The 27517-nt window shown below is 50.8% G+C and overlaps 1 protein-coding gene across 1 annotated transcript in view; it reads left to right on the top strand.

Moving 5' to 3' along the window:
• The window catches only part of D1bHC (cytoplasmic dynein 1b heavy chain), a gene marked incomplete at both ends in the record, with an annotated part of 44915 nt that overhangs the window by 14073 nt on the left and 3325 nt on the right, over positions 1–27517 (top strand). Inside the window, 38 exons of the mRNA XM_002954482.1 lie at positions 1887–2015; positions 2155–2343; positions 2501–2728; positions 2904–3151; positions 3307–3439; positions 4496–4621; positions 4744–4851; positions 5028–5282; positions 5507–5658; positions 5759–5920; positions 6372–6530; positions 6785–6920; positions 7298–7525; positions 7781–7991; positions 8256–8383; positions 10207–10394; positions 10501–10619; positions 12278–12411; positions 12560–12970; positions 13490–13687; positions 14406–14651; positions 14874–15073; positions 15206–15395; positions 15660–15891; positions 16424–16512; positions 16754–16837; positions 19926–20093; positions 20337–20424; positions 20733–20734; positions 20947–21213; positions 21395–21628; positions 21937–22083; positions 23601–23714; positions 23942–24172; positions 24358–24516; positions 25952–26179; positions 26326–26565; positions 26752–27446. Of these exons, the coding sequence (XP_002954528.1) occupies positions 1887–2015; positions 2155–2343; positions 2501–2728; positions 2904–3151; positions 3307–3439; positions 4496–4621; positions 4744–4851; positions 5028–5282; positions 5507–5658; positions 5759–5920; positions 6372–6530; positions 6785–6920; positions 7298–7525; positions 7781–7991; positions 8256–8383; positions 10207–10394; positions 10501–10619; positions 12278–12411; positions 12560–12970; positions 13490–13687; positions 14406–14651; positions 14874–15073; positions 15206–15395; positions 15660–15891; positions 16424–16512; positions 16754–16837; positions 19926–20093; positions 20337–20424; positions 20733–20734; positions 20947–21213; positions 21395–21628; positions 21937–22083; positions 23601–23714; positions 23942–24172; positions 24358–24516; positions 25952–26179; positions 26326–26565; positions 26752–27446 (7256 nt within the window). The remainder of the gene's footprint in view (positions 1–1886; positions 2016–2154; positions 2344–2500; positions 2729–2903; positions 3152–3306; positions 3440–4495; positions 4622–4743; positions 4852–5027; positions 5283–5506; positions 5659–5758; positions 5921–6371; positions 6531–6784; positions 6921–7297; positions 7526–7780; positions 7992–8255; positions 8384–10206; positions 10395–10500; positions 10620–12277; positions 12412–12559; positions 12971–13489; positions 13688–14405; positions 14652–14873; positions 15074–15205; positions 15396–15659; positions 15892–16423; positions 16513–16753; positions 16838–19925; positions 20094–20336; positions 20425–20732; positions 20735–20946; positions 21214–21394; positions 21629–21936; positions 22084–23600; positions 23715–23941; positions 24173–24357; positions 24517–25951; positions 26180–26325; positions 26566–26751; positions 27447–27517) is intronic.

The raw sequence follows: 27517 nt of genomic DNA, 5'->3' as shown, positions 1-27517 counted from the left end.
CAACAACAATACATTCGGCTATCTACTTCCGGAAGGATTCGTAAATCTATCGCGAATTTTGGAAGGTACCGCGAATTTTTGTCGTGCATTATCACGTACGCGACAATCTACTAAGGGCAGGTCCCATATAGTTTAACCAGTATGATTTGGCCGATTTGGGGATTGATCTGGGTCAATGGGGCCAAAAGTTGGGAATTTCGGAGCACAATTTCGGTGTAATTCAATGCAACTGTCAAAAATCTTTCAGTATGCGAAAACCTAAGGAAACCAGTTTTGTAATTTCAGGTATATGAAATAACATTGACATCCTAAGAACATAACAGCAGGGAAAAGCCTTGCGCATTTCTTGGCAATCATCCTGCTTTCCATGTATACAGCAAACGTACTGCAATCTTTTCTTGTAATGTAATCTATTTGTAACGTTACAGAGTGGAAGGCTTCTGGGCCGCTTTATCACATTGTCAGTTCTACGATTTTATCACCTTATAGCACCATCCACCACATGTACTTCGCCATACGAACTGTAAGTCCAAGGCGGCGGATCCAGCCTTCGGGACCCCTCCTCATCCATTCACCCGAACACCCGAAGAGACGGAGGGTTCGGCAATCGCCACCAATCCAGCGTGCGAATCTGGTCCATCACCTGTGACCTCAACTCCACATCTCAGCAGCTAGCCATGCTAAGTTCTATGGAGAAGTTAAGAAATATCACTTTCATTTCACTTTCCATTGGGCCCACTCTACACAACTTTTATCAGACGTACGGATTGTAAGAAATTGCTCACTTTTAAGCTACGTTAGCCCTCGAGCACATTACTACTATTGCCCAGCACGTTTTCGCTCGCATTCCTTGACTCCCCTAGACAATGTCCCCATGGGCACCGTCGGCAAGCGCGCAGAGTTGTGCTGGGACGCGACCTGGTTAAGGCCTCCATACGACATTTGCGAATGATGTAATTTGCGGTGATAGTCCGGGAAAGCGGGGTGGTGACCCGACTCGAGATTGACATGGCCACGCTGCAAGCGAAGCTGCCTCAAGCAAGCCTCGTCATCCATATGAGTTCCAATGTAACCAGCAGGACTTCCCTGGAAGGACATTGACGAGGAAATAGCACTCGCCGGTTATGCGTAGCTGGCGTCTGTCGCTTCCGAGGGCCGCGACTGCACTGGTCAACGCACCAAATATTTGGCTATTCAGCTCACACAAATGTGAAGAGTATATGTGAGGTCGACAATTGAATACATGGTCGGGAGCATGTACTAGCTAAGTATTTCTTAGCGAGTGTAATGGAAAAGTTACGGAAATCTCCCTTTCCATTGGCCGTCCGGCAACTTCTTGCATGGGGCACTTCGCGCTGCCAAAATTACATACACACATTCGTTTACATCTATATTATCAGTTTGTGCAAGGAATCCCAAAAAAGGAGGTGCGGCGGGCCCGGCCGTCCCTAAGGAGAATCTACGAAAATTTACGACCAGCCAATGGAAAGCCCCTCATAATCTCGCGCTCCCGACTAATTCGGGGGTTTCCCCGGGAATCGAACCCAGGACCTTAAATCGCTAAGTAACTCAGACCAGATCTTTTCTGGGGCTGTGACGGGCGTGTTCCGGCACAAAAAAAGAGCATCATAAGAGCGTTTCACAACTGCAATGTATTATGGGTTCACCAGGTTTGCATATAATAATATAACTCCAAATGCCATTTTCAGGCTCTCGCCAGGCGATGTGTCAAAGAATTGTATCACCACAGTTTCCACCCAAGCGATTCCGTGCCTTTCGAGCAGTGCACCGAATTGACCTACAAGTTGCTACGTGTGTTTTCATCATTTTCAGATTATATCTCCCACCCTTTGGTTTTTGGTAATGTCGGCCCGCGGTTGCGTCAGGTCGCCGGTCGCCAGCGCCGGACAGCGTTAATTAAGGAGTGGCGTGACGCGATGACGGAAGTGGGTGACAACCAGTCGCTAGTTGCTTCCCTCAAGCAGAGCAACTACTACGGCATGTTTAAGGATGAGGTGCGTTACTAATGAACGCCGAACCTGGCACACATACATATTTTTGTTTGCATGTATTTGTATGCGCATGGAGTTTGTTACATCCATAATTATGTTTGGGACGTGCTTCTGTTAACACTGCTTGTACTGCCGACTGCAGGTGTCCAGCTGGGAAGCTAAGCTATCTTTTTTGCAGGAGGGGCTTACCCTGCTTAACCAAATTCAACGCAAGTGGGTGTATCTCGAGCCCATTTTTGGGCGCGGCGCGCTGCCGTCCCAGCAGCAGCGCTTCCGCAATGTTGATGAAGAGTTTCGCAGGACCATGACAAGCCTGGAATCAACCAAGAAGGTAGGGATTTCATTTGCACAACCGTGCTTTCAGGTTCAACAGTTTTTAGGCAGAAGAGCGATTTAGTGCAAGTCCAGAATTGACAGCATTCAGCACTTGCCGAATTGTCACCCTTTGAAATTTTGATGTGCACGTACCATGCCCAACCCATTCGCAGGTTGTTACATTTGCTGATATTCCCGGCATCCGCGACAAGCTTCCGCAGATGGCACAGCAGTTGGACGTTTGCCAACGTGCACTTGCAGATTTCCTTGAGGAGAAGCGGTCACAGTTCCCACGCTTCTACTTCTTGGGCGATGATGACCTGCTGGAAATCCTGGGTCAGGCGCGCAACCCAGCGGTCATACAGTCACACCTTAAAAAGCTCTTCGCCGGAATACAAAAGGTTGATTCGTCTTTTACTTTTTAACATCGCACGCCAACTTGGGCACAGATTTATTGATGTTTTATTTCGTGCTGGCCCTGTCGGACCCAACGCGTTTGGCTTACAGAGTTTTTCCTGCATGGTTGGGACGCGTTGCGCACTTCATTGGCTCCTTTTTGCGTATCTCTCCTGACAGGTGAAGTTCAGCCAGGACCAAAGCACGATTCAGGCAATGCAAAGTATGGAGGGCGAGGTCGTTGAGCTGGCGCCTACAGTGCGCATTACCGAGCAGATTGAGACATGGCTGGGCGACTTGACGCGCTCGATGCGAAACACTTTGCAGCAGCAGAACGAGATACTGTGCGCTGCTCGCATGAATGATGAGTTCCGGACTGCCGCAAGTCAAAGCCTACAGCTGAAGGAAGCTGTAGCATTCACTGAAAAGTGAGATGCACAACGTGCAACCCGCCCGTAGTCGTTGCTGGGGATCTTTTCTATTGATTGGAATTGTACGTATGTCCTTGCACAAGTGCGGGAGTAGGTTAGCTCACGAGGATGCTGGGGGCTTCAAACTTGCTTGAATACGTGTTGCTGTGCAGGGCTGAGCTGGCGCTGAAGGCGGGCGCTGCTGGGCTAGCCAAGCTGGTGGCGGACATACGCATGCAGTTACAAAAGCTAACCAGCTCTGACTTCACAGGTCATCATCTGCTCCAGCTTAAGAAGCAGGCGTTGGTAAGTCGCAGAGTGGAAACTGGGAAGGATCTTCATAGTTCTATGGACTTAGGGTTTGCCTGATCTGTTGCTTTAAACCGTGGATAACGTCAACAACTTCGGGATCATTGTGAACGCTGAGAAAAAAATGCCGTCGTCGGAGATCGGCGATCTCATTTGAACCCACTACGTTCGCTGTTCCAGGTTTACACAGTTATCCGCTTTTGTAATGGGCAGATGGTTGATCTAAATGTTTTCCGCAACGCTACATGTCCCAGACCATTGCGTTGGCGTGTCTTACCGGTTGCCATATGGTGGAGTCACGTCCCACCTGGTTGTCATTCCTGGCGGCTGTTTTATTCGTCCGGACTCGATCGGGTCGGCACGCACCGAGCAGATGGCCATTGTGGCGATTTATATTTATTATTTTCTATATTCTATTTTTTATGTTTCTTAATGTTCGGGTGGAAATCGTTATTGCATTTACTCCCGGTGACACTAGGTGTAATGATTGGTATGAATAGGGGAGCTCTCTAATTTCAAAGGCAATTTCAATCCTCATCCGCATTTATCCTCCGGCTTTCTATCGTGTCCACACACATCGGCGATGCGCCCTCCTGGAGCTTATCCTAGCCTGCTGCCCATTGCCGAGTGTCGAAGCCCTCTACGTACTTTCGGTGCATGTTGAAACCTAGGGTTGTCCAGCAAGATTGGCATCGTTCCAGTAGTTTCTGCCTTTCACATTGCGGACGCATCCATGTCCTTGCTGGCAAAGCATGGCAAAAACTTTGGCGAAGTTTTGGGCCCGCTGTGCTTGAGAGCACCGTTTTATGCCAACGAGCACTAGGTGTAGTCGTCATGTTCGCGACTTGTGCAGCCGGGTCTTCTTGTGCTTGGGCGTTATGCAGATACCGTGGACTGCCTTTCTTCAGAAAGCTTGACACTTTTTGCCGCTGTTACGTCCTGCACGCCAGTCTGGGTGCCAATATTCATAAAGGGCTTCGCAGGCACTTCCGAGGGCGACGAGTTGCCTGTTGCTGTCTTCAAATCCTGTCCTGACGCCCCCGGCGGCTTCAGGTTTTGGACTTCATCCATTATTGCGACGTTGCCGACTACCTGGCGAAAAATGGAGTGTCAGGCACCGCGGAGTGGGGCTGGACTCGGCAGCTGCGTTATTATCATCGTGCAGAGGGCTCAGTCAAGGTGGGTGCCCCAGCATGCAGTGTGATTATGCCTGCTTCGGTGCGTTCCTTAAGGCGCTCGTTATGCGTAATCCAGCGTTACGCTTGTGTAATGCCTCTGCGGTGATCACTATGCCCGGTCAGGTAGCTATGGCTGAGGCAACGTTTGACTACACGTGGGAGTACCAAGGGAACGCACCCAAGCTGGTGTACACGCCGCTCACGGACAAGTGCTATTTAACCCTTACCCAGGTGCGCACAATACTGTGGGGTGACGGGCTATAGGGGTTGCCTCGCGGAAGGCTGCGAATGTCAGGCCCGATGATAAATATAGATTCCAACGCTTCCAAGTTCTGAATAGCTATGAAAGCTTGTAAAGAAAAAGCTTGGATGTGGGAGCTGCGATAAACGTAAGACTGCTGCAACAGGGCATGGCTCTCGGTTACGGTGGCAACCCTTATGGGCCTGCGGGCACCGGTAAAACTGAGTCCGTCAAGGCGCTGGGCCAGGCGCTGGCTCGGCAGGTGCTAGTGTTCAACTGCGATGAGGAGTTCGACTTCAAGTCTATGGGGCGCATCTTCGTGGGCTTGGTCAAATGTGGTGCATGGGGCTGCTTCGACGAGTTCAATCGACTGGACGAGGAGGTGCTGTCAGCTGTCAGTCAACAGATACAAACTATACAGGTCCGTAATGCTGTAGTGAAGTAAACGTCCGGTGGTACACCCTGTCCTGAAATTAACGCCCTAGGCTTGTGGGATGTTCTGCAGATTATTCTCTGTCGCGACGATGAGATTTCGCTATGCAATTTATCATCCATTCTTAACATGTGGTAAAGGCAAGCTTACCTGGACCACTCCATTTGCCGAACGAAACCACCATGTTTCGTAAACCTTGACCTCTTCCGCAGCTAGCGCTCAAGGAGGGTGCGAGGACAATGATGTTCATGGACAAAACTGTCGAGGTGGACAAGAACGCTGGCATTTTCGTGACGCTCAATCCAGCGGGGAAGGGTTACGGTGGCCGGTCCAGGCTCCCTGACAACCTAAAGCAGTTGTTCAGGTAAGGCCATGCTCTACGCCGCAATTCAGCGCAGCAAGTCACGCGCTTTGATTGCATATGCATCCCCCGGAGTTCCTATTAAAACCTCTTGCGTTTGCAGATCCATTGCAATGACGGTGCCAAACAACGAGCTCATTGCCGAAGTATTGCTGCTGTCAGAAGGGTTCAACCACGCCAAGGACTTGGCTCGCAAGCTCGTGTCGCTATTCAGCCTTAGCCGTGAGCTCTTGTCCCCGCAGCAGCATTATGATTGGGGCCTGCGGTAAGAAGTGTTGTACTGCCAAGCGAACCTTTCTGCTGATCACCGTTAGTAAATTATTAGTTATCTCTTACTGGGGAAACATTTTTAACGACCTCGGGGCTGGAGGTAATCTTCCCGATTACCGCAGCCTTTGGCGAAGTCCTTTTCGTTTCATGCGAGCTGTTAATCTGAGGGCACTTGGGCCAGATTTGCCAGGTTGCGCATTCCATATAAATGCAAGTTTACCAAATGCAACGTAGATGCGGCAAAAGTGTTTCCTTCAAGCAGGGGATCTGGCAGTTAGTGTGTTTTCTGACAGTTTTGCCCAAGCACGGCAAGTGTTGGGTGATTGTACTTTTCTTCCTGTCATCTGCTGGCTATGCATATCATGGTCCCAAAGGTATGGTACGGGTATGACATTTTTCTGTATCCGTTGGGGTCCGGGGGAACTGGGATGCTCCCAACCTTGCAGCGCGCTTAAAACAGTTCTGGGCATTGCGGGGCGCGAGCTACGTGATGCACGCAAGGCCGGGCAGTTGGTGGACGCAGACGTTGAGGCGGAGATAATTATTCGCTCCGTAGCGGCAACTAAATTGCCAACTCTCACGTTCGATGATAATTCGCGGTTCAAGTGAGTGGGGGCAGGGCGCTGTACCGTTCATTGCATTTGGTATGACGCTATTAATTATCGATCCTCGGACCTAGACGAGGATGTATCGCAAGCTAACATCATACTAGTACCCTATCTTAGCACAAGTGTTGGCCGCCTTTAGTGATTGGTTTTGGCTGTGACGAGAGGGCGCGCAATACAATATTTGGAGGCCGCAGTGATTGCTACCGCCATAATACCCTCTCCCCCCGGGTGTCGACGATTGGCCTATGCAGGGCGCTTATTGTTGACCTTTTCCCGGGGGCTAAGCTAACTGATGCACGCAATGCGGCCCTTGAAAAGGCTCTGGTAGAGGCTGCTGCTTCGTGTAAGATGGAGCTCACCCAGCAACAGATTGACCGCATGCTGCAGGTAAGTTTTTTACATACCGATTTGCGTTTGGAATGATAAAGTTTGAGCGCTACCTGTCCAGAGTAAGTTACACTTAAAAACGCGCATGAAAATGTTGCCAAAGGCCAACCTCTAGAAACTTGCAGGAAAGCGACCAGCCTAACCTAAAATGGCAAAGCAACAGGTAGCAAACTAACGCTTCTAATTGGCTTGGTGGTCGCTAGATGCATTGGCTCTCACAGAGCCGATCATATGGCATTACATAAAACATAATATGAGCGGGCGGGTGACCATATTCCGGCGTCGACCATGGTAGGTAATTAAACTGAATAGTGTACTGTCACATCCGCAGCTCAATGGGAAAACGTCATTACCTGTCCGTTGGCCTCGCCTCGTAGTTGCACTTGGCGTGTGAGCAGCGTATCGGCGTCATCATAGTGGGGCCTTCGGGCAGCGGGAAGAGCACACTGTGGGAGCTATTGGAGAAGGCATATGAACGGCTGGGTCGCAAGCCAATCGTGTACAAGATGAATCCCAAGGCGATGCCTCGGCAACAGTTGCTGGGCTCTATGAATATGGATACACGTGAATGGAGCGATGGTGTGCTTACAGCGGCTGCGCGCAAGGTAAGACCTGGGGTAAAGCGCATCGGGACGGCACTAACGAAAGAGGTTACGGAGGCCACTTGTCTTGAAATGAAAACGTGGACGGTTGCCCGGCTATGCAAGGAGGCGGTCACAGCCACGTCCTGGTCGGTCGCGTACTGGCGGAAGCCGGTGGTGGTAATCCCTCTTCCCAGGTTACTGTCCATGCAATGAAGAAAGGAAATGGAAATCCTGCATTGTGCTTTAGGCATCAACTTCGGTTTTGCTTGTCTGCAGGTAGTTAAGGAGCCGCTGGAGCAGCGCAGCTGGATCATTTGTGATGGTGACGTTGACCCCGAATGGATTGAGTCGCTAAACTCTGTGCTGGATGATAATCGCCTCCTGACCATGCCGAATGGGGAGCGCATTCAGTTCGCGAATAATGTGAACTTCATCTTTGAATGCCATTCACTCGAGTTCGCCTCGCCCGCCACTGTGTCCCGCTGCGGTACGTGACGCTTACCATTTGTTAACCGTCTGTTTGCACGTTCGTTTAATTCCTGGAGCTAGATGTGTCGCAGCGAACATTCGTCCTTTCTTTTCAGGGTTGCAATGCGTCTGCCTCGTCTTGTTTACAAATAGTCTGCCTTGTTTCACTCTGTCCACATCTCTATCTGCATTATTGCATGTAAGGGAAATGGCTTCATTCCCATCTGATTCATCACGGCGCGCGCGCCACCAAGCAACATTAGGGTTTTTGGCCGAAACACAGGTATGCTGTTCATGAGCGACGAGGCCATGGACGTTGATCGCATGATTCAGCGCTGGCTCAAGCTGCATGCCGGTGGAGACGAGCCCGCGATACAGATGATGTCCTGGTTCAACAGTTATTTTGACAAGGTGGGGTTGTGCCTTCAACACCGGCTCGTATAAATCGGGCAAAATTTTTTAAATAACCCTCAATAAAAACGTGGTGCATAAGCACCGAGACGATTAGCCGTGCGTTGGTATCCACTCCGGTAGTCACCAGGTTACCAGGCTATTTAGGTTGAAACCCACTTGTGAATGCGCAGGTGAACAACTCCTTAACTCGAAAATAATGTTGTTGTTGTTATTGGGGTGTTACACTGTGGGCCGCTCGCCCCGAGAAAAGGACGAGCACCGGGGGCCCTGACCGGGGCGAAACACAGCGCAAGGGCGGGCGCGCGGCTCTACGTCCGTCTGTTCCTCAGCGCGCGCCTCATTCCCTCACTCACGCCAACCGGGACGATCTCCCAGCCCCTGGCTAGGCAACGCAGCGGCGCAGAAGACTGCGAACCGAACTAAATGAGAGCCGCACGAGAGGCGCCACACCACCGCTGGGAAACTTAGACAAGCTATCTGTCCCCACTTCGCCAGGCCAGCCTATGCACGCACTCTCGTCCCTCTTTACCGCCAAAACAAGAACAAAGAGAAAACACCACCGGGGGCAGGGGCTCTAATCAGGGGGCTCCTCTACACACTCAAAAACCGAGGCAAGGGAAGACCTACCCACGTCAGGTACGGCCCCTCAGCAAACTCTCCTAGTCAAGGACCCCACGCAGCCAGCAAGACAAGAGGTACACGGAGGACCACGGGCCTGAGACGCCACACCACAAAAGCCGAGACGCGGTTGCACCAAGAAGACAAACACAACACGGGCACTCGTACACTGGACCTCCAGCTGTTCACCTACCACTAGCAACGGACACCTACCGAGGACGTCCACCACTACCTCACCGGTCCACTCACAAACGAAGCAAAAAAACTGATCCGTACAGCAGTCTCCTCCTGGGGGTTGTGGGCTTCCAGGCGCAGCCCAGCGCAAGACAAAGCAAGAACACCTATTGCGGGGGGGCACCAGTGCGGCGCCCTCCTAAAAAGCCCGTGAAAGGCACGGCTGACAGACGCTGCCTGCTCCCGCTTACCACACCGAGATCCCTCCCCTGGCCGGCCGGGACCAGCAACACCTGCTCTCCACCTCCACACCACTCTCCACCGCTTTTCCACCTCCTCTCCACTCCCGCAAGCCACCTACGCCGTCTCTACTCTGATGCCAGACATTTGTTGTTGTTGTTGCGGGAGGCTTCTTGAACACCTTGTCATTTCTACAATTTATCATCACACAGCACCATCCACCATTACCACACTGTACTACGCCATACAAACCCAAGGCGGCTGATCCTGCCTTCTAGGATCCCTCCTCATCCAGTCACCCGTACATCCGTAGAGACAGAGGGTTTAGCAATTGCCACCAATCCAGCGTGCGAATCTCAATCCATCAACTGTGACATCAACTCCACATCTCAGCAGTTACCCATAATCGGGGGTGTCGGGGGTCTCCCCAGGATCCGAACCCAGGAACCAAGTTATGTGAATGCAGTGGCCAGAGAGAAAGTGGAAATTACTTGAGATCCTGCATAAACGCAATGTGGCAACGGAGGTGGCTTACCGGTACCCTGAGCTACTGTAGCGACAAGACTTCATAAACGTATGTTTTCCTGATCGCATTTATGCAACCAGCTTTTGACATAGACAGTTTCAGAACATATACGTCATGGCCTTGCCGGTAAGCATCATGATTCATATTTCTGCGCAATGTCCAGTAGGTACGGCAAAGCAGCCGCATACATGTAAGCCTAGTGCTCAATAACAGTGCCTGCTGTTTTGGGTGGCTTTTTTCGGAAATGTATGCTCCAATACAGGCCTTCCAATGGGCGATCTCACACCCCCGTGCCGTGGAGACTACTAAGGGCGGCATTCTTGACAGCGCTCTCAGCCATCTAAAGCTGGGGCCTAGCAACAAAGCGGAGTTCCTTGCGGGTCTATGCCGAGGCCTGGGCTCGAACATGAATGTTGAAGTTCGGGCCCAATTCTACACCGACATGTCTCGGTGAGCAGTTGTCCAACTGCTTGTGGAATGTTTGACGGGCGGCATAATAATACCTCTACATATTTTGTTAAATTGGCCTTTTATGCTCGGCTCCTGCGAACTGCAGGATATCTGGCGAAGGTGGCATCATGGATGTAGGCGTGCGCGCCGACCCGCTTAGTGTGCTTGGAGACGAGTTGCGCGAACGTGCCCTGGAAGATGCCGACGGCGGGCTGGTGGTCACACGTGGGTACTACTTAATTGTTGTTGTTGTTGTTACAGCGGGCTACCAAGTTCCTATACCATCAGGCAAACAGACCGAGCCAAATCGCCTGTCGCTGTGATAGGCACAAGCCTAGGAAGAAGGCACTAGTGGTCCGCAGTACAACTCAGCAAATTCGTCTACGACTAAGACCGGACTAGCATTGTTGCCAACGGGGATATTTTGCCAATATGGCTCTCCTATGAGTGACAAAGTCACGCCTACAAATACTGGCGTACTAGTGTAGCCTCGATGTGAAGAAGTGCAGCCAAATACACACGGGACCACCTTCCTACCAAGCCGTGTCTGAAAAATCACCCAGGGATGGAATCATCGCTCACCTCCGTCTATGAGCGGATTCATGCAAAGCAATTTTTCCTCTACTACCCGTAAAAAGGGTGGTGAGGCCCAATTGTGTTCCAACTACGCTTAGGCCGGCCTAAGGCAGTAAAAAGGAAGGGCTTTAGGGTTTTAGGGTTTAGGGTTTTAGGGTACCGCACCCAAAAGTTAAATATCACTCTGTGATGGCCCGGTCCATGATTTCGGCCTGATGTGTGATTTCCTGTCGGTGTGCTGTCGCTTGCGTGAACCGACGCCCCGTCTCCATCGCACTGACTGCCGCTAGGACCACTACATCCCAAGCACATTGTTGATCCGTTTCTTTTTTTCGTTTCCTAGGAATTTTCCCATCGAACAGTCGATCACACTACGACAGAACGCATGTGAACTGCCCAAGATGGTGGTTGCTGTGGGGAAGGAGTGTTAAATGCTTCCCGCGCAAATAGCACATGAGCTTGATTACGGTCATCATACAGACGATGCAAAATAACCGATGTGGCTATTTTAACTGTTACATCCGCTACACGCTTCCGATTATCGCTGGTAAAACTCCAGCCTAGCCTAGTAGGTAACAACAAAACGACATCGTCCACTGATGGTAAGCTTTGTTAGGATTGCTGCTTGTCCGGCCAGCTAGACATACCAGCATACTGCCAGGGCTTTGGTACGCCTGCTAATATTGCTTTAATTAACTGTAGATAGCGCTCAATACTCCAAACCCCAAGAAACATTTTAGCATGCGATGTGATGGGGTTGAGGTACAAGGTCACCAACTCTTTCCACTTCTTTATCCCCATACCACGCCCCATGTGGTACTACGTTATGTGATTGCATTGTGGTCTAATGGTTGTATCACGGCTATAGAAAAGTACCGATCGACGGATGTCAGAATCCCGTGATACGCCCAGGATACGACAATTATCCCCCGCCCACCTGAGGGAGTCCTCGACCAAGTCCGTCTCAGCGGCGACTGCAGGGTCACCTCCGGCTCCGCGGGACAGGGTTACCAGTCTCGATACCAGGCTTATTGTATCTAAGCAACTCACAACCTGATGGTGGCGTCAGAAGACACCGACTGGAAGAGATTTGTCCTCTTATATAGCGGGGGTGCAGCCATCTCATGAGTCGTAGAGCCAGTTCCGAAATGGCGCGGCAGCGCTCAACATTATCCCATCACGGGCTATTTAGCTGCTCTCAAAGTTACCGTTTTTTCTGCGTATGCAACATTCGAACTTCCCGAATATGCGTTTCTCCCTTACTGGTATACTGCAACCCTATCTGCCGCCTCCTTGGCACCTTGTAGCTGAGGTGGATCAGAACCTGCTCATGTTGGCTCCATGGCTCAAGAATCGTGACCCATTCCTTGTGGTCGGTCCCGAGGGCTGCGGCAAGGGTACACTGCTCGAGTATTGTTTTAAGCGTATTGTCGGCATCCAGGTGCGCGTGTGGGATACCTCTTGAATCGGTGCTCCAGATAGGTGCCTAGTTTCGTCCTGGGCAAACTACGACAGGGGATGCAACGCCATATAATACATGTGCAACGTTATGCACCTATCTCGTCCTGGCTGTGTCCTCGGCCCTGCAGGTCGCGGTGGTGAACTGCAGTGCGCAGACCAGTGCCAATAACGTCGTTCAGAAGCTGGTGCAAGTCTGTGGCAAGCCTGTGACGACAACGAATGGCAAGGCACTGCGGCCGCCAGATAACACCCGTGTTATCCTGTACCTTAAGGATCTCAACCTTCCGCGCCCTGACAAGTACAATACGTGTCAGCTCATTTCGTTCCTTCAGCAGCTCATTACCCACCAGGGTTACTACGATGAGAACCTTGACTTCATCCGTGTGGAGCGTGTGCAGATCGTGGGCAGCATGACGCCGCCCGGTTCCGTGGGCCGCCACGCGCTATCCACCCGTTTCACGGCACTTGTGCGCATCATGACCATGGGCTATCCCGACCGGGAAAATCTTAGCGCCATTTACTCTAACATGGCACAAAAGGTGAGGGCGGGTGTGGGTTGTCGCTGCTGCCTTTGCCAGGCCCGGAGCGGTGGCAGCCTCATTCCCAGTGGACTCCTTAAAATACTGTGCATAGGTTAGGCACTTACTGGTAACGCGCGACCATTGCCCCCGGGAGATCCCAGGATCGATACCTGTCTGGGTCGAAAATCCTTCCGATTGTGGAAGCTATTGCGCCCCCAGTTGATGGACGGTGGTGACCTGGGATAAAGTTAACCTGCGAGCCGACCAGGAATGGAGTTGGGCCGCTGTCGGCCCGGCAGATTCCGTTGGATGCTGGTGGTGGGTGCGGAACCTGAGCGATCCACTAAGTTGACTAGGGTGACTGGATGAGGATCCCCCTAAATACCGGGCAAGGCAGGGTTTCGCAGGGTAGCTGCCACGGGTGAAGATATACCCCCCTGTTTCACACATCATACTGTGTGGTCCCTAAAATTCTCAGGATTTCGCAGGCAACCTTTATAGTTGCTAACGGCTGGCCGTATGTATCACCTGTGGCAGGTGCTGTCGACCTTCAAGACTGCAACTAGCGTGGCACCCGCGGCTATGACAAAAGCCATGCTGGAAATATATGGCGCCGTGCGCGAACGTTTTACAGCTAATGACTTGCCACACTACGAGTTTAATGCTCGTGACTTGACAGATTGGATGGCAGGTCTACAGCGCTACAGTTTAGACGGAAGCCTTACGCTCCTTCAGGTATTGTAGAGGGGCTTGGGTTAAATGTTCCTTTACCTGTATTGCAAGGGGCCGGCGAAGAGGTGCTATCCTTAGGGTGTTGTGCTGAATGCATGCTACTTATACAGGCACTTGGCTGTCTGCATGTAGCTGAAGCATATAACATGATTGTTTTCATTAGCAAGGGGGCTGTACTTGGACTTGTAGTGCTTTCGACAGTGCGCAGTACGACCGTTACTAGTGAAGTCGTGGTCACCCCGATTAGCGCGCACAGGAACATAATATGTTTGCGCGGCACATGATGAACACGTTGAAAGATGCACGTGTGTACAAGGCCTCCGTGAGGAGCCATGCTGCCTATCCACAGATCGGAGCATGTTGTGTTGCAAGTGTAAGGTATCCAATCAACGCAAAAGGGGTTTCCAGTGGTGCTCGTGAACTTGCAATCAAGCCTCCCTTGTACTGTCTCTTCTATAACCCATAGCCTTGCACGCAGATGAGTAGCTTCCAAGGCTTTTTGCTAATTCAAGTAAACCTAGTTTTTGATGGTGGTGTTTATTGCAAGAGCTAAATATCGATTCTATATATGCTTCTTTTGCGGCGCTTGCTTTTAAGATTATGTATGATCCTGATTTTGGTTCTTTAGTACCTACAACTGTCCTCCCACATGCGCGTTGAAGGGCTACCAATACCATTCTTTAATGACATGAATGTATTTACAACATCCTACTCCTCGCAGGCCATCGCACACGAGGGTATTCGCGTCTTCCGTGATCGCCTAGTGGGCGACCACCAGGACCAATTCATGTCTATATTGACCAGCACGTTACAGTCTATGCTCAACTACAAGTACGACAGTATGCCCTGGTATGCCAGCACATTGGGCGCCTCCGCTGAGGAGCGGATCAGCGGCGATTTGACAAAGATCAAGATGCTGCGATGGGAGCAGGACACTTTTGCTGAACTGGTTGCGGAGAAACTTAAGGTGCCGTATTTAGCAGGCAGTGAAAGGCGGTTCTACAAGCCGTCTCATCGCAGAAATAACATCGGTGCCTTTAGCTGCCAAAGAAGCATTTTGTCCATGTCCACCTGAAGGTTTTTGAACTACTAGTTAGCAGCGTTCATCCTTTTGTTCTTGCCATTCCGCCACACCGTTGTTCCGAACTGCAATCTTCAAAATCTTTTATTGGGTGCTACTTTCCGCCAGAGCTATGAACGCGAGCATAAGGAACTCCACTTGCTACTCTTTCCCGAGGTGCTCGAGCGGGTGGCGCGATTTGACCGGGTGCTCAGCCAACCCGGAGGTTCACTGTTGCTATGCGGCAGCTCCGGTGTTGGGCGCCGCTCGCTCATGCTCTTGCTGGCGTACATGCTTAACATGGATTTCTATACGCCCAAGATGACAAAGTAAGCAGGGATAACACATGCCGTGTGGTGTACTGCACTGTTATTTGACTCGCCCCCAATCGGTACCCGCGTCTCCCTAGGACACATACTTAACTTACTGAAGGTACGTCCCTTTCGCATACGGTTCTACAGATTGTATGACCTCAAGTCGTTCCGTAACGACCTGAAGGAGGTGCTGCGCCGGGCGGGTGTGGAGGGACGGCCCGTGATGCTGTTCTTGGAGGACCACCAGCTGGTGTCGCCATCTTACCTGGAGCTGATCAATAGCCTCCTGTCGGGCGGCGAGGTGCCGGGCCTTTTCACGCCGGAAGAGCTCGCCAAGGTGCGTTGTGGCCCGTTATGCGGAAATTTAGTTGTAGACCCGCCGTTTATGCTTCATGTAGATGTTTGTAGCCGTGCCAGTGGCTGCCCGTACCAGTGTGCCTGAAGCTTGCCGTCAACTACTGTGCCTGAACAGGAAGTTCCACGGAGTGTGTTATGTGTTTCCTTTGGAATTTCTTGCGCTTCTTAAATGTGTTCCATGTCTCAACCGGCACTAACTGACGGGTTTGGAGTGCCAAGATTTCCTACTCGACTATACCTTCAGGAACTGGTTCCGTTGGAGAAGAGCCGCGACGAGGATCCGCTATATACTGGGCCGCCTAACTCCTACGCCTTCTTCTCTTACCGTGTGCGTCGCAACTTGCACATAGCTGTGTCCATGGACCCCGCCAACGATCAGTTCCGTACACGCTGCGAGGCCAATCCCGCGCTTTTCACGCGGTGCAGCGTGCAATGGATTGAGGGATGGAGCACCAAGGGCCTGCAGCAGATTGCAGGTTGGTCAGGTGTACATGTACATAAAAGTTCTTAAAATATCTGAAGTAATCCTCCATAAATTTCCCGAAATGATAGTAGTAGTATTCCGAAGTGTTTTTCCCAAAGTACTCCGACTTCTGCCGGGACCTCAGCGCTGTCAGCATTTTGCGTTGTTTTTCGTTGGGTGACGAAGGTGCTGAGTTTCCTTTGCATGGTCACCTCAAACGCCTTGTTTCAGATGGTAGAGCGTGGGTGCCTGGCTGGGATTGCTGTGCTGTAGGCGTCCCGCAAATGACTGGTACGCACGGAAAGCCGGCTTTACGATTGCAATTGTTAACGACAAGGTTGTGGCAACGCACCCACCATGAGATATCTAACACCATGCGATAGAGGTGTTGAGCTTTTCGAATCCTTTATGATGTTTACTTACCTACACCATTCCCACACGTTTCGGATATTTTCATGGCCTCCAGTTGAAATTGTTAGACCTTTGCCGTAGCAGCTGCAACAGTTCCTTGCTGCTAACCATGGCCATCCATCCTCGCTTTGCAGATGCCCGGCTGCAGGAACTGGTATCGGCCAGTCATGAGTTGAGCAAACTTGGTGCCGACAAGCTAGTTGGATACATGATACATTTCCATGTGCGTGCAGGGAACTTATTTATGATACCATACAAAAGGGTCGCGGTGTTAGTAGAGTAGCTGCAATGCTGATTCATCATCGTGCTCGCGTGAAAATCCCGGAATTTCACTTACGATGACAGCACATCGTCTGGTATTTGGCCTTTTCATGGCTTTACTGCAAAATGTGTGGAGCTAGCAATTAATCTCACTGATAGAATTCCCCTCCTCGTCATCCTTTTTCTGCCGGACATGTGGGTAGCTGGGCAGCACTGGCACTTCGGGCCGCGAGTACTTGGCCCTGGTTTCCTTGTATGGCCAGATCTACACCCGCAAGCGGACGCAGGTGCGTGGACTTGAATTGCAACATGGTTTACAATGTTTAACAGCACGCACTGTAAGGACGTGTCCACTTGTACTTTAATCTAGTTTGCTATGGCCGAATCGGCATATGATTTGTGGTTAATTTGGCCGAAAGAAATGAATTGGGGGTGGGAAACCTATTTAAGTTCGATTCAATGTAATGGGCAGGCGTCCATTAGCCAGTTACAGTGCTTCCACTTGCGCGCACATAAACTATTCAACATTACCTTTAACGTGTATGGCTAGCAATCAGGTGTTTCCATGAAGCGCTCCATAACAATCAGTTCAGGCACTCCTGGTAACGCACATATCGATGCCCGCGGAGGTTCCGGGATCGAGATCGGTCAGGCTCGTAAATCCTTCCGATGGACGGTGGTAACCTGGGATAAAGTGGACCTGCGGCTGACCAGGAATGGAGTTGAGCCGCCGTTGATCCGGCAGATTCCGTTGGATGCTGGTGGTGGGTGCTGAACATGAGAGATCCACTGAATTCAGAGAAGTCGGCTAGGGTGACGGGATGAGGGTGCCCCGAAAGACTGGGGAAGGCAAGGTTTCGATGGGTAGTGGCCACATGTGAAGATATGAGCCCCCCTATCACATGGAGCAAAATACGACAGGTTGATTTTGCCAGGGAACATTTGAACTTGTGAACGCCCAAAGCCTTGCCTACTAGCAGTAAAAGCCTGCTGGACTGGTGAAGGTTTGATTTGGGTTATGGACTTAGGAATGGTAATCAGGCTCGGAGGTCCGCTGATGAAAGGGGCGTTTACAGCAATGATTAAAAGACAAGACAGACGTCAATGAAAAGCCTGGAGAAGGACAAACGACGGCATAACTTTAACGACGGCATTACCCCGCTCAGAAGTTTAATGTCCAGTCTGATAATTATCAACATGTCTAAGGCCTTCATAACTACCGTGCCGCTAATGTGGACTTAGACGAGACGTTTCCACTGGGCCATTCGGCTTTTCGCTTACCGGGACCTTTTCCAGGAAATATTTATAGAACTTTTACTTTTTATTGCTGTATTAAACTTATACGTTAACGCATGGGTGATTAGCTGTGCCAGGTGCGAGATTTTTTGAAGTTAATGTTAGTGTTCGGCCAACTGGAAACACTTGTTAGCGTCCTCTAGTTAGGGTAAGGTAATTGGCGCGCTACCCCACTAATTAATGGCTAACCTACGCGTGCTTCTGTGGTAGCTCAGTCATGGCTTGTTTGCTTTCTTTACCATATTACAAGATTTCGATATGAATTTGTGCAGCTAACTAAAGCTGCAAACGCATTTCTTGCTAAAGGGCTATTATCCTGAATTGTTAGATAGGATAACTAGGATTCGCGAACTTACTGGGGTTTCCTTGCACGGAAGCAAACTGAATTAAGCGTCGAAGTTATCACAATATGCTTCTACCTGAATGATATTTAAATTTGCTTATTATGCAGAATTAAGTTCGCGCGACTCTGAACACGGACTATCTGTGGCGGGCAGCAGGCGGGCTCTGTTAGCTTAACTGTCGCGTGCTTCAAGTGCACGACTTTTGCTCTCCGTTGCCTTAAAGAGTCCACGCCAAGTGGCGAATGGAAGCCGGCCAAATTGCCGGAAGTGTTCCATTTAAGGAAACACCGGAAGCCAGTTTTTGTTGGAATACATGGAAGGACATCAGGCTAAAGTCTTGGCAGAAGTCTCCAATCTTGCTTTCAGTGCAGAAGGCTGGTAATGGCTGGCTGGTATTTTTTGCCATTTTCTTCCTTTTTTCTGGTTTCTGGGTTCTGCGAAGAAATCTGATGTTCTCGCAATATACGACGGACGAGCATTGCTTGGTTTCTGGAGCGGGGAAGATTCTTTTGAGTCGTGGAGTGTAGGTGTTTGTTACATCACGCAGAACATCGTAGCACTACCAAACATGCTGACTTTACGGCCGTTTTACCTGCTCTCCTTCATCGGTATGTCCATGGGGTGTTGCTGTTGCTGCTGCCCGGCTACTGCCGGTGCTGCCGTGGCGGCAGTGCTGCTGCCGCCGCCGTCCTGCTGCTGCTGTGCTTGCCGTCTTGCTGCTAGGAGGCGGCGAACAGGCTGTGGGGTTGTTGTACCAGACGGCTGCGGAAGTGGGCAGTAGCGGCCTCCGTGGCGGCGACACGCTCCGGAATGCCGCTACTGCCGCCACCTCCGCCTCCTGCGCTGCTGCTACTGCCGCCAATGGTTGCTGCGGAGAAGGGCGGGAAGCAGAGAAGCGGGTTCGCCAAGCAGCAGTAGCAGCAGTCGCAGTACAACATATCCATCGTTCTCACACACACACACACACACACACACACACACACGGCCCTTCTCCATCCCTTTGTCGTTAAGTCTATTCCCTTTACCTCTGCTTTCTTTATTACCGCCCCGGTGGGGCAGTGGCGTGCTTAGCGTGTAACGGACACTTTGCAGAAAACCATTTTTTCCTTTCTTTCCTTTTTTCTTTTCTCTACATATCAAGTACGTGCTACTCCTACAGCGCCATGTTACCTAACCTGATCAGATCAGCAGGAATTTTTAAGTGGGCCAGTCCTTGCATGACATAATCGACCTTGGTGCATGCTCTATGTGGAATTATAGTTGCAAGGTATCGCCCTCCCCCCGGATACCTCCCATCCAGCATGCTCTGTTATATATTTGTTTAGGATGGGGGCCCTCGAGGGGAGGACTCGTCCCCTTTGGCCCACATGACATGGGCGGGCTTTGCATTGGGCGTGTTTGCAGTGTGCTTTTAGCGGCAGATCGAGTGTGATGCTATCTGGAAGTACACCTTCTAGTTGCCGTCGACAAAAAACAAAAGCAGTTGGAAAGTTTAATAAGCAAACAAATCAAACCATAACATATTTGTGCAAAAGATATCGGAGAGCCACCAGTTGAAAATACGGCCCAAATCGTAGCCTAGCAGTCTACCTCGACATATTTGCATTACCGCAGCATCCTTCCCTCTGAACTATGCAACAGTCGTAGAAAGAGCATTGATGTTTTTGGTATGGAGGAAACACGTCGGGCATAAATAAATACTGTCCGCCGGTAATCGGGATTCTTTTGACCGCAGGTTTTGGAGCAGCAGACTTTCTTGAAGGGAGGTCTTGGGAAGCTAGCCGAGGCGGCAGTTACTGTTGACACCCTGAGCGTCGAGGCGGAGAAGCAACGCGTGGTTCTTAAGGCCAAGCAGGCGGAGGCCGATGAGGCGCTGGTACACATCCAAAATTCAATGCTTAAGGTGAGTGACTATAATCTTAAGAGACACGATGCCACCTCCCGCATCGGGGCCTAGAATAGTTAAACATTTTAAGGCCACTGAACCTTGTCATGTTGCTAAGCTACGGGACCTGGCCACCCTTGTGCATTTGCTCATCGTGCATGTTAAGCGGAAATGCCTGCGGATATGTGAAAACGCCAAATTCAGTTATACTCAGTTTGTATTCCTCAATACTTGATGTATACGGCTTCCTGTGCATTGCAGGCGGCGGACCGGCGTAAGGAGGTAGAAGTGCTAAAGAAGCGCACGGCAGTAGAAGAGGTGGAAATGAAGCAGAGGCGCATCAAGGCGAGTAAGGGCATATCGTATTTGAGCAAGCAATACGCTGCAACCTGCAAGGCTAATTAATGCATGAAACCTATATGGCTTGTACACAAACCTGTAATGGAAATTCTGTACGTACTGCTATCTAGCGTTTACTAGGAGCGATTGAGTCAATTGTATTGGGCTTGAGGTGTATAGGAGATTTCGGTGCCCTAACAGATGTCTCCACAGATGTATTCCATGATCCAAATTACACATCGTATCTTTCTTACGGTGTCCATAGGGGCTGTTTCGGGGTCACAGAGTTGTTAATGCCTATCCTGTTAACTTTGTAAGCCGTCTGTCCCTAACAGGGCCACATTGTATGCTGAGATCCATACTTGCTGCTATTTCGCACGTACTGTTTTTTGTGCAGTAACAGTGAACATAAGTCATAATGATAAAGTGCTGCCCATCGGCTAGGGCAGAACACCTGGTATCGTCGCATTAGTTTTGGTTCCCGTGATACATACCCCTAACTAATATATCAGTGCGGATGTTATTCGTATAGGTGGAGGAGGAACTGTCGGAGGTTCAACCACTTATCGACGCGGCAAGGAAGGCCGTTGGCAACATCAAGAAAGACAACATTGCAGAAATCCGGTCGCTCAAAATGCCGCCTGACGCCATCCGTGATGTCCTGGAGGGTGTGCTAATGATATTGGGCCAACAGGACACCTCGTGGAATAATATGAAGACCTTCCTGGGCAAGTCAAGTGTTAAGGATGACATCATCAACTATGATGCGCACAAGATCACCCCTGAAATCCGTGCTCGGGTAAGGTATGAGATGAGTACCACACACTCTAGTTTTGCCAGATCGTGTTTTGAGACTGTTCACAATCACTAGAGCCGTACCACCAGTGGCCGTATTGCTGGCCTTACGCATTTGCGTATAGTGTAAGCCTAAACAAAAATATCCTTCATCACGTCTGTCGTTATTATATGTTCCATTGCAGGCTGAGAAACTCCTTGCCGCTAAGGGCAATTCCTTTGAGGAGGCCGTGATCCGGCGTGTCAGCGTAGCCGCAGCACCCATGGCTCAATGGGTGAAAGCGAACCTGGAATTCAGCAAAGTCTTGCAGCGCGTGTCGCCTCTCGAGGCTGAGCTGCATCGGCTACAGGCGAGCTTGGAAGAGAGTCAGCGACTGATCCAACAATATGAAGAAGAACTAAAGCAGCTTGATGCAGCGGTGAGGCACTCGATATGAAAAGGAAATCCTCCTCCACATAATAAACAACTGTTTCTATTTGGTGTGTCCGGTCCTTTAGTGCTCGCTAGAAATAATTTTTCAGCACCCTCTTCTCCACCCTAGCGCTTCCCTCAAAACAAGGGTTACAAGATAATAGTGCCACCAAGTGGATATCAGCTGAACAGGTTAATGTATCATGTAATGTCACCAATTCCAACCGGTGGATGACGTGAGGTAACGATAGCATAACATTTTCTGGATGGTTTTCCGTCGTATGGGACCTCTGTGGTTGCTTGCCTTTTGAGAAGGTTTCCCAACTCAAGAATGACTTCAGCAAGAAAACCAGTGAGGCGGAGAGCCTCAAGATGAGCGTGGAGAAGGCAGAGGCAACATTGACATCTGCACGACAGCTGTTGGATGGCTTGCGCGGTGAGAAGATTCGCTGGGAGGCGCAGGTAAGCCCGCTGTGGCGCATGTACATTATACATATAATGTAGGGGGGGCCTAAGGCCTACAATCAGATGCAATAATAATTGATACTCTTAATATGACCTTTATATTTTAACCGTTTCGGTGAGTCAGGGTTATTTTTAATCTTGCTGATCCGGAAACATGGGTAGAAAACGCAACATCCACAATGGATCATGGTGGAATAGCTGGAATAAATGGCTATCTACTAATAGCGGTAAATTGATTAAGTCTAAAGAAAATAAGTAGTTTTGGTACTAAAGTTAAGTTTTATTGTTTAAGTTAGAAATGGACATGCTAAATCAATTAATTTTTATTGGGCGAGGCTCCGGGCTCGAAACGTCATTCGGGGGGCCGAGCCCCCTGGGTTCACTGCTGTCAGTCAGTCAGTCAGTCAGTCCGTCATGGTGTAACATTTCATCTTATTTCACCCCGCTTTAAACTGCGTCTGAAAGCTTTTCTGATTCTCTATCGATAGACCAAGGGAATGAATTCAGGTAAATTTGTGGGCGAAGTTAGCTTACCAGGGTGAGATCAATTAACATATCTCACTCCGCTAAAGGTTGCATGTAAAAGCTACATCGCTTGGCCAAAGGAGAACATTCAGGTAAAGTGGAGCGCGAAGATAGCTTTCCATGGCTTCGAGTTTGATTTCCCTCGCGCCGCAGCCCTTGCCTCTGACGTCGTTGCATGTCCCTTACATTATAGATTCATAAGCAAACGGCATGATCCTTTATGGGTTGGTTCGGCAACTTTAGACCGGACCCATGGCAACATTCTAAGCACCTCCCTCCTGGCGTCTCGCTCGTGCCTGTTTGATTGTTGTCCGTCTTATTCATTCAATCCAAGTTCAAACGAAGTGTGCCTTTGCGTCACACCATCAGTTTTGCCGCTGCATTCCGACTTCAAAATGTGTAATTGGAACGATCCCTGAATGCTTTCTGGCTGGGAGCGGACAACAATTGGTCCATGAAGCACAGGCACTTTGACGCGCCTTGAACTGCCAGCCAGCAGAAGGGCCGGCGTCGAATAGGGCAGTTCCGCCTCATGGATTTGGCGCAGCAGCGGCAACACACGTTGCCGCAGTGACACTCCTGCTTTGTGTGTATGTCATTCTACGGATTGCCGCATCACGAGAAGGCTAACTGTTCAGTCAATAATGATTATGCTATGGCGGCTGCGCGCTTGCGACAATCCAGACAGGTCTACACCGCCGTCGCAAGTCTGCCGACCTTTATTGTTTGAGGATTTCAATAACGAGTGTATACTCCAAACGTGGCGGCGTTCTTGTGCTTGCACTCCTATGCCGTACGGACTGCCCTGCGAATTAAACGGGGGTCAAGTGGCTGCACCGGGGCCGAGCCCTTTTCCGGCTTTGAAAAGCCGGCCCCCTAGTTTTTCCAGAGGGTGTGAGCTGTTCCTTGTCAAGTTCCCTTCCGTGCACCGGCATGCGTGTAGCAATCCCTTCAACACGCTACATTTGTGACGCACTTTCACCGTGTAGGTGGGAACGCTGGCCGAGCAGCTTAAGGAGCTGCCACTTTCGACGCTGCTGGCTGCCGCATTTATCACGTATGCCCCGTCTCACCCAGAGGAGTATCGACATCGTATCCTCAAGGTGAGGTTCAGGAAATACCCCCACGGCAGCGCTAGGACGTGGCAGCTTAAAGCAGCTTGTATGGGTTGTTTCCAGTAACCCTTTGATGCTCAAACTAGGAAGAACTGTTGATATAAGGCCAGTAAACGATGGCAATCGGCGACATAAGTCAATGCAGAACTCACCGTCCGCTTACCAGGTTGGGTATCTGTTAACCAGGTTATGACCCCTCTGTTGACGCAATGTAGGAATGGACATCTTATTTGAACTTGGGAGAATTTGACGTGTGCCGCTTCCTGAGCTCCGAGTCAGAGATGCTTAAATGGAAGGCGGAGGGCCTGCCTGCGGACATGCTGTCATCTCAGAACGCTGTGGTCATCCTTAACTCCACATCACGCTCACCGCTTATTATTGATCCATCTACCCAGGCATCCGAGTGGCTCAAGACACATCTACGCGTCACTGGTGCCAATGTTGATGTGAGCTAGGTGTTACCCAGTGCACACCATATCACATGTTCACTTTTATTTAGGCTGGAGGGCATGGCAGGTCTTAATTGCTGTATGTGTATGTTGAAGCTTCCAATGGTGTATTGTATTTAAGCAGCTTTATCTGAAGCAGGACGATAACGCGGGGTCATACTAGTCGAGACAACCCAACGCAGGTGGTGACCATGGCGGACCAACGATTTACCACGACGCTCGAGCTGGCTGTGCGGTTCGGGAAGACCCTGGTGGTGGCGGAGGTAGACAAGGTAGAGCCGATCCTATATCCGCTTCTGCGAAAGGACCTTGACCGCCAAGGGCCAAGATTCGTTGTGCAGGTGGGCTCCTGCGATTCCTGGTACTCGCACAGGTACTCTTCATGTTGTAGTATTGTGCCGTCACACGATCTGCATGTGTTAAAGAATCTTGCCAGGGAAAAAAGGAAGTACAATTTATAGCCCCAGCTTCCAACCAAACATTTAGTACAGCAATGTACTTAATTAAGTGAAGTATTAACTTCGTGAATAAGTACAGGGTAAGGGTTTTAGGGTTTTAGGGTTTTAGTTTACCCTAAGTAAACCCTAAAACCCTAAAACCCTAAGGCCGCACTGAAGCGATATTTCGGCCTCCGGATCGTATGGGTCCGTTACACGTTTGGAGAGTAACAGAACTCAAGGCGGAACACACGCACCCACGCACACCCACGCACACCCACCCACACCCTGTGTATCCTCCTTTACCAGCAACCCGTTGTGTCATTCAAATGCACACGTGGGCCCTGATGCTGTGGGGAGCTCTCATCAGCCGCGCATCGGCCCTGCCGGTCATTATGCCACATACCCGCGCCCCTTCGTCTTATTGCCTGCTGCAGCACCCGCAAACATCACCCCACATCACTGCGGCATTCCTATCGTCGCGGCTCAGATCATTAAAATTAACACACAGCAGCACGGCTCGTCACTTTCTGTACCCTCACCGTACTTCATCGCCGCCTATTTACTGCTACTGTGCATCCCCCCATTTCCTTCTATTTCAACGAAATTAGGATCGGCGCGCCCTGTTTTTGCAACTGCCCTCACATGTGCACATCTTCCAATGACGCCCACTTAACTCATGTGCTGCTGCTGCTCCTCCAACATCGGCGTTCCCTTGAACACACGTTAGTCAACGTGCTTGTGCCGCGCACCCTGCTTATCGTTGCATCGCTTGCGCTGTGGCTCTTATCCTTAGCTTTAGGATAGTAATTTAGTTTTTTAGGGTATATCTAGTTGATACCTTAAGCACCCTCTTTTATTTAGTTCTAGTCGCCTCGGACGAGAACCCACTTCGGCTTGTTCTCGTATCGCGGCGGATTAATTGAAAAACACACAATACTCCGCGACGGGCAGGGGAGCCTTATGCTTCCAAGAGGTACAGCAGTGGATGTATCCTGGTGAGCCGTACATGCCGATGGGCTGTCAATAAGAGACGGACCCCGACATGTGCGCATGCCAGTCCTCGGAATGCAGCTGAGCTGCAAGGCCCGCCGCATGCAATGTGCGACCGTGCAGCCAATTCCGAAAGCCGATGACCTCCCGACTTTGCTTCGATACCAGCCCTTAAGCAGCAATCGTCCAAATAAACGACCGATAGGGGGTATGCTAACCAAATGCGGCGGGCACGGCCCGTTTTAGGGTTGGGAAAATCTCGCGGCCTTTTAGCAGCACAACTCGAGATGTAACACATATTTGTGCATAGGCATTTTCAACGTTGCTTCTTGGCTTCACCGTGCAGGTCGGCGATAAGGCCACGGACTACAACGACACCTTCCGCCTTTTCCTGGTAACCCGCAATCCCGAACCTTACCTACCACCCGACGCGCGGTCGCTCCTGGCCGTCACCAATTTCACGGTGACGCGTTCGGGCCTGGAGAGCCAACTTCTGGGCCTAACCCTGCAAAAGGAGCGGCCTGAACTAGAGGAACAGAAGAGCACCTTGCTGCGCCAAGAGGATGAGTGCAAGGTAATGCCTTGGTGCGGGGACGGGGCAATGTGAAGCGGCCCCATGCCACACAGTCGAAGATGTTTGGTTGTGGCTTTTTGCGCTGGTGCCTGGCATCTCGTTACAAAGTTGAAAATGGATCAATGCACCTAATGTTGCACCCACAGGTTGCGCTGGCGGACCTCGAGCGCAATTTGCTGCAGACACTAGCTACCAGTTCGGGCAACATTTTGGAGAATAAGGACCTGCTTGACAAGCTTAATGAGACCAAGACGCGGTCGGGGACGGTGGAGAAGGCACTGACCGAGTCCAAGTCGCTGCAGGCGAGCTTAGACCAGCAGCGCGAGGTATACCGCTCGATTGCAGCACGTGGCTCGGTTATGTACTTCCTGCTGGCGGACCTCCAGGTGAGCGATTGGGAATCACAAGGCAACGAGGTCTTTGTTTGGCCACATGAGCAATTGCGCATCCTTTATCCGACTCCCACTTAATTAGTGTACCCTTGGGCCCTAGGTCTCCCCCTTCACTCGGCTACCATCAGCATGGATATAGACCACGCTATCTTAAAATATACCACCCTATTCTGTATGCAGGCTCTCAACCAGATGTACACATTTAGCCTGTCGGTATTCCTAGTCTTATTCCGCAAGGCCCTGCAGCGTGATACACCGACTGGCGGCGATGTCACGGCACGTATTGCGCTGCTGGCCGAGTCGCTGCTGGAGCTGGTCTTCGCTTACGTGAGCCGCTCCTTATTCAACGCCGACCGCCTTACCTTTGGTATGCATATGGCTCGGCATATGCAGCCGTCGCTTTTTCCTGATTTGCAGTGGGCGTTCTTCCTGGGCAAGCCAGTACCAGATTCAGCCACCCCACCCCCCAAGCCGTCCTGGGTCCGCGAGGAACAGGCCGGGGCGTTTTCGGCCCTGGCGGCCGCTTTTCCGCAGCTTGTGGTGGCCGCTGAGCTTTCTGATTCGGGCCTTTGGGCTCAATGGGCCAGCGGCGCAACGGACACGTTACCCGCAAAAGTGGGAAGTGGCCGCCTTAATCCGTTTCAGCAACTGCTTCTGGTCAAAGCTTTCCGCCCGGATCGCCTTCAGTCGGCTATGTTGTCTTTTATCTGCGGCACGCTCAACATCAAGTCAGTGGCGCCGCCTCCTTTTTCGCTCAAAGCGCTCATTGAGACGGAGAGCCGCTGTGATGAGCCCGTGCTGTTCATCACCACACCCGGTGCGGATCCATCCCAGGAGCTTTCTGAGCATGCTGCGGCTACGATGGGCAAGGAGCGGTAAGATTTGTAGCGTCATTTTTGGCCTGGCGCTGGAGGAGCATGTGTATCATAATGTCAGCCACCGCGCA

Source organism: Volvox carteri (genome assembly GCF_000143455.1).
Source record: "Volvox carteri f. nagariensis unplaced genomic scaffold VOLCAscaffold_43, whole genome shotgun sequence".
In the NCBI taxonomy this organism is placed as follows: Eukaryota; Viridiplantae; Chlorophyta; class Chlorophyceae; order Chlamydomonadales; family Volvocaceae; genus Volvox; species Volvox carteri.
Note: the sequence above shows the minus strand (reverse complement) of the source record. Positions and strands in the feature narration are given on the sequence as shown.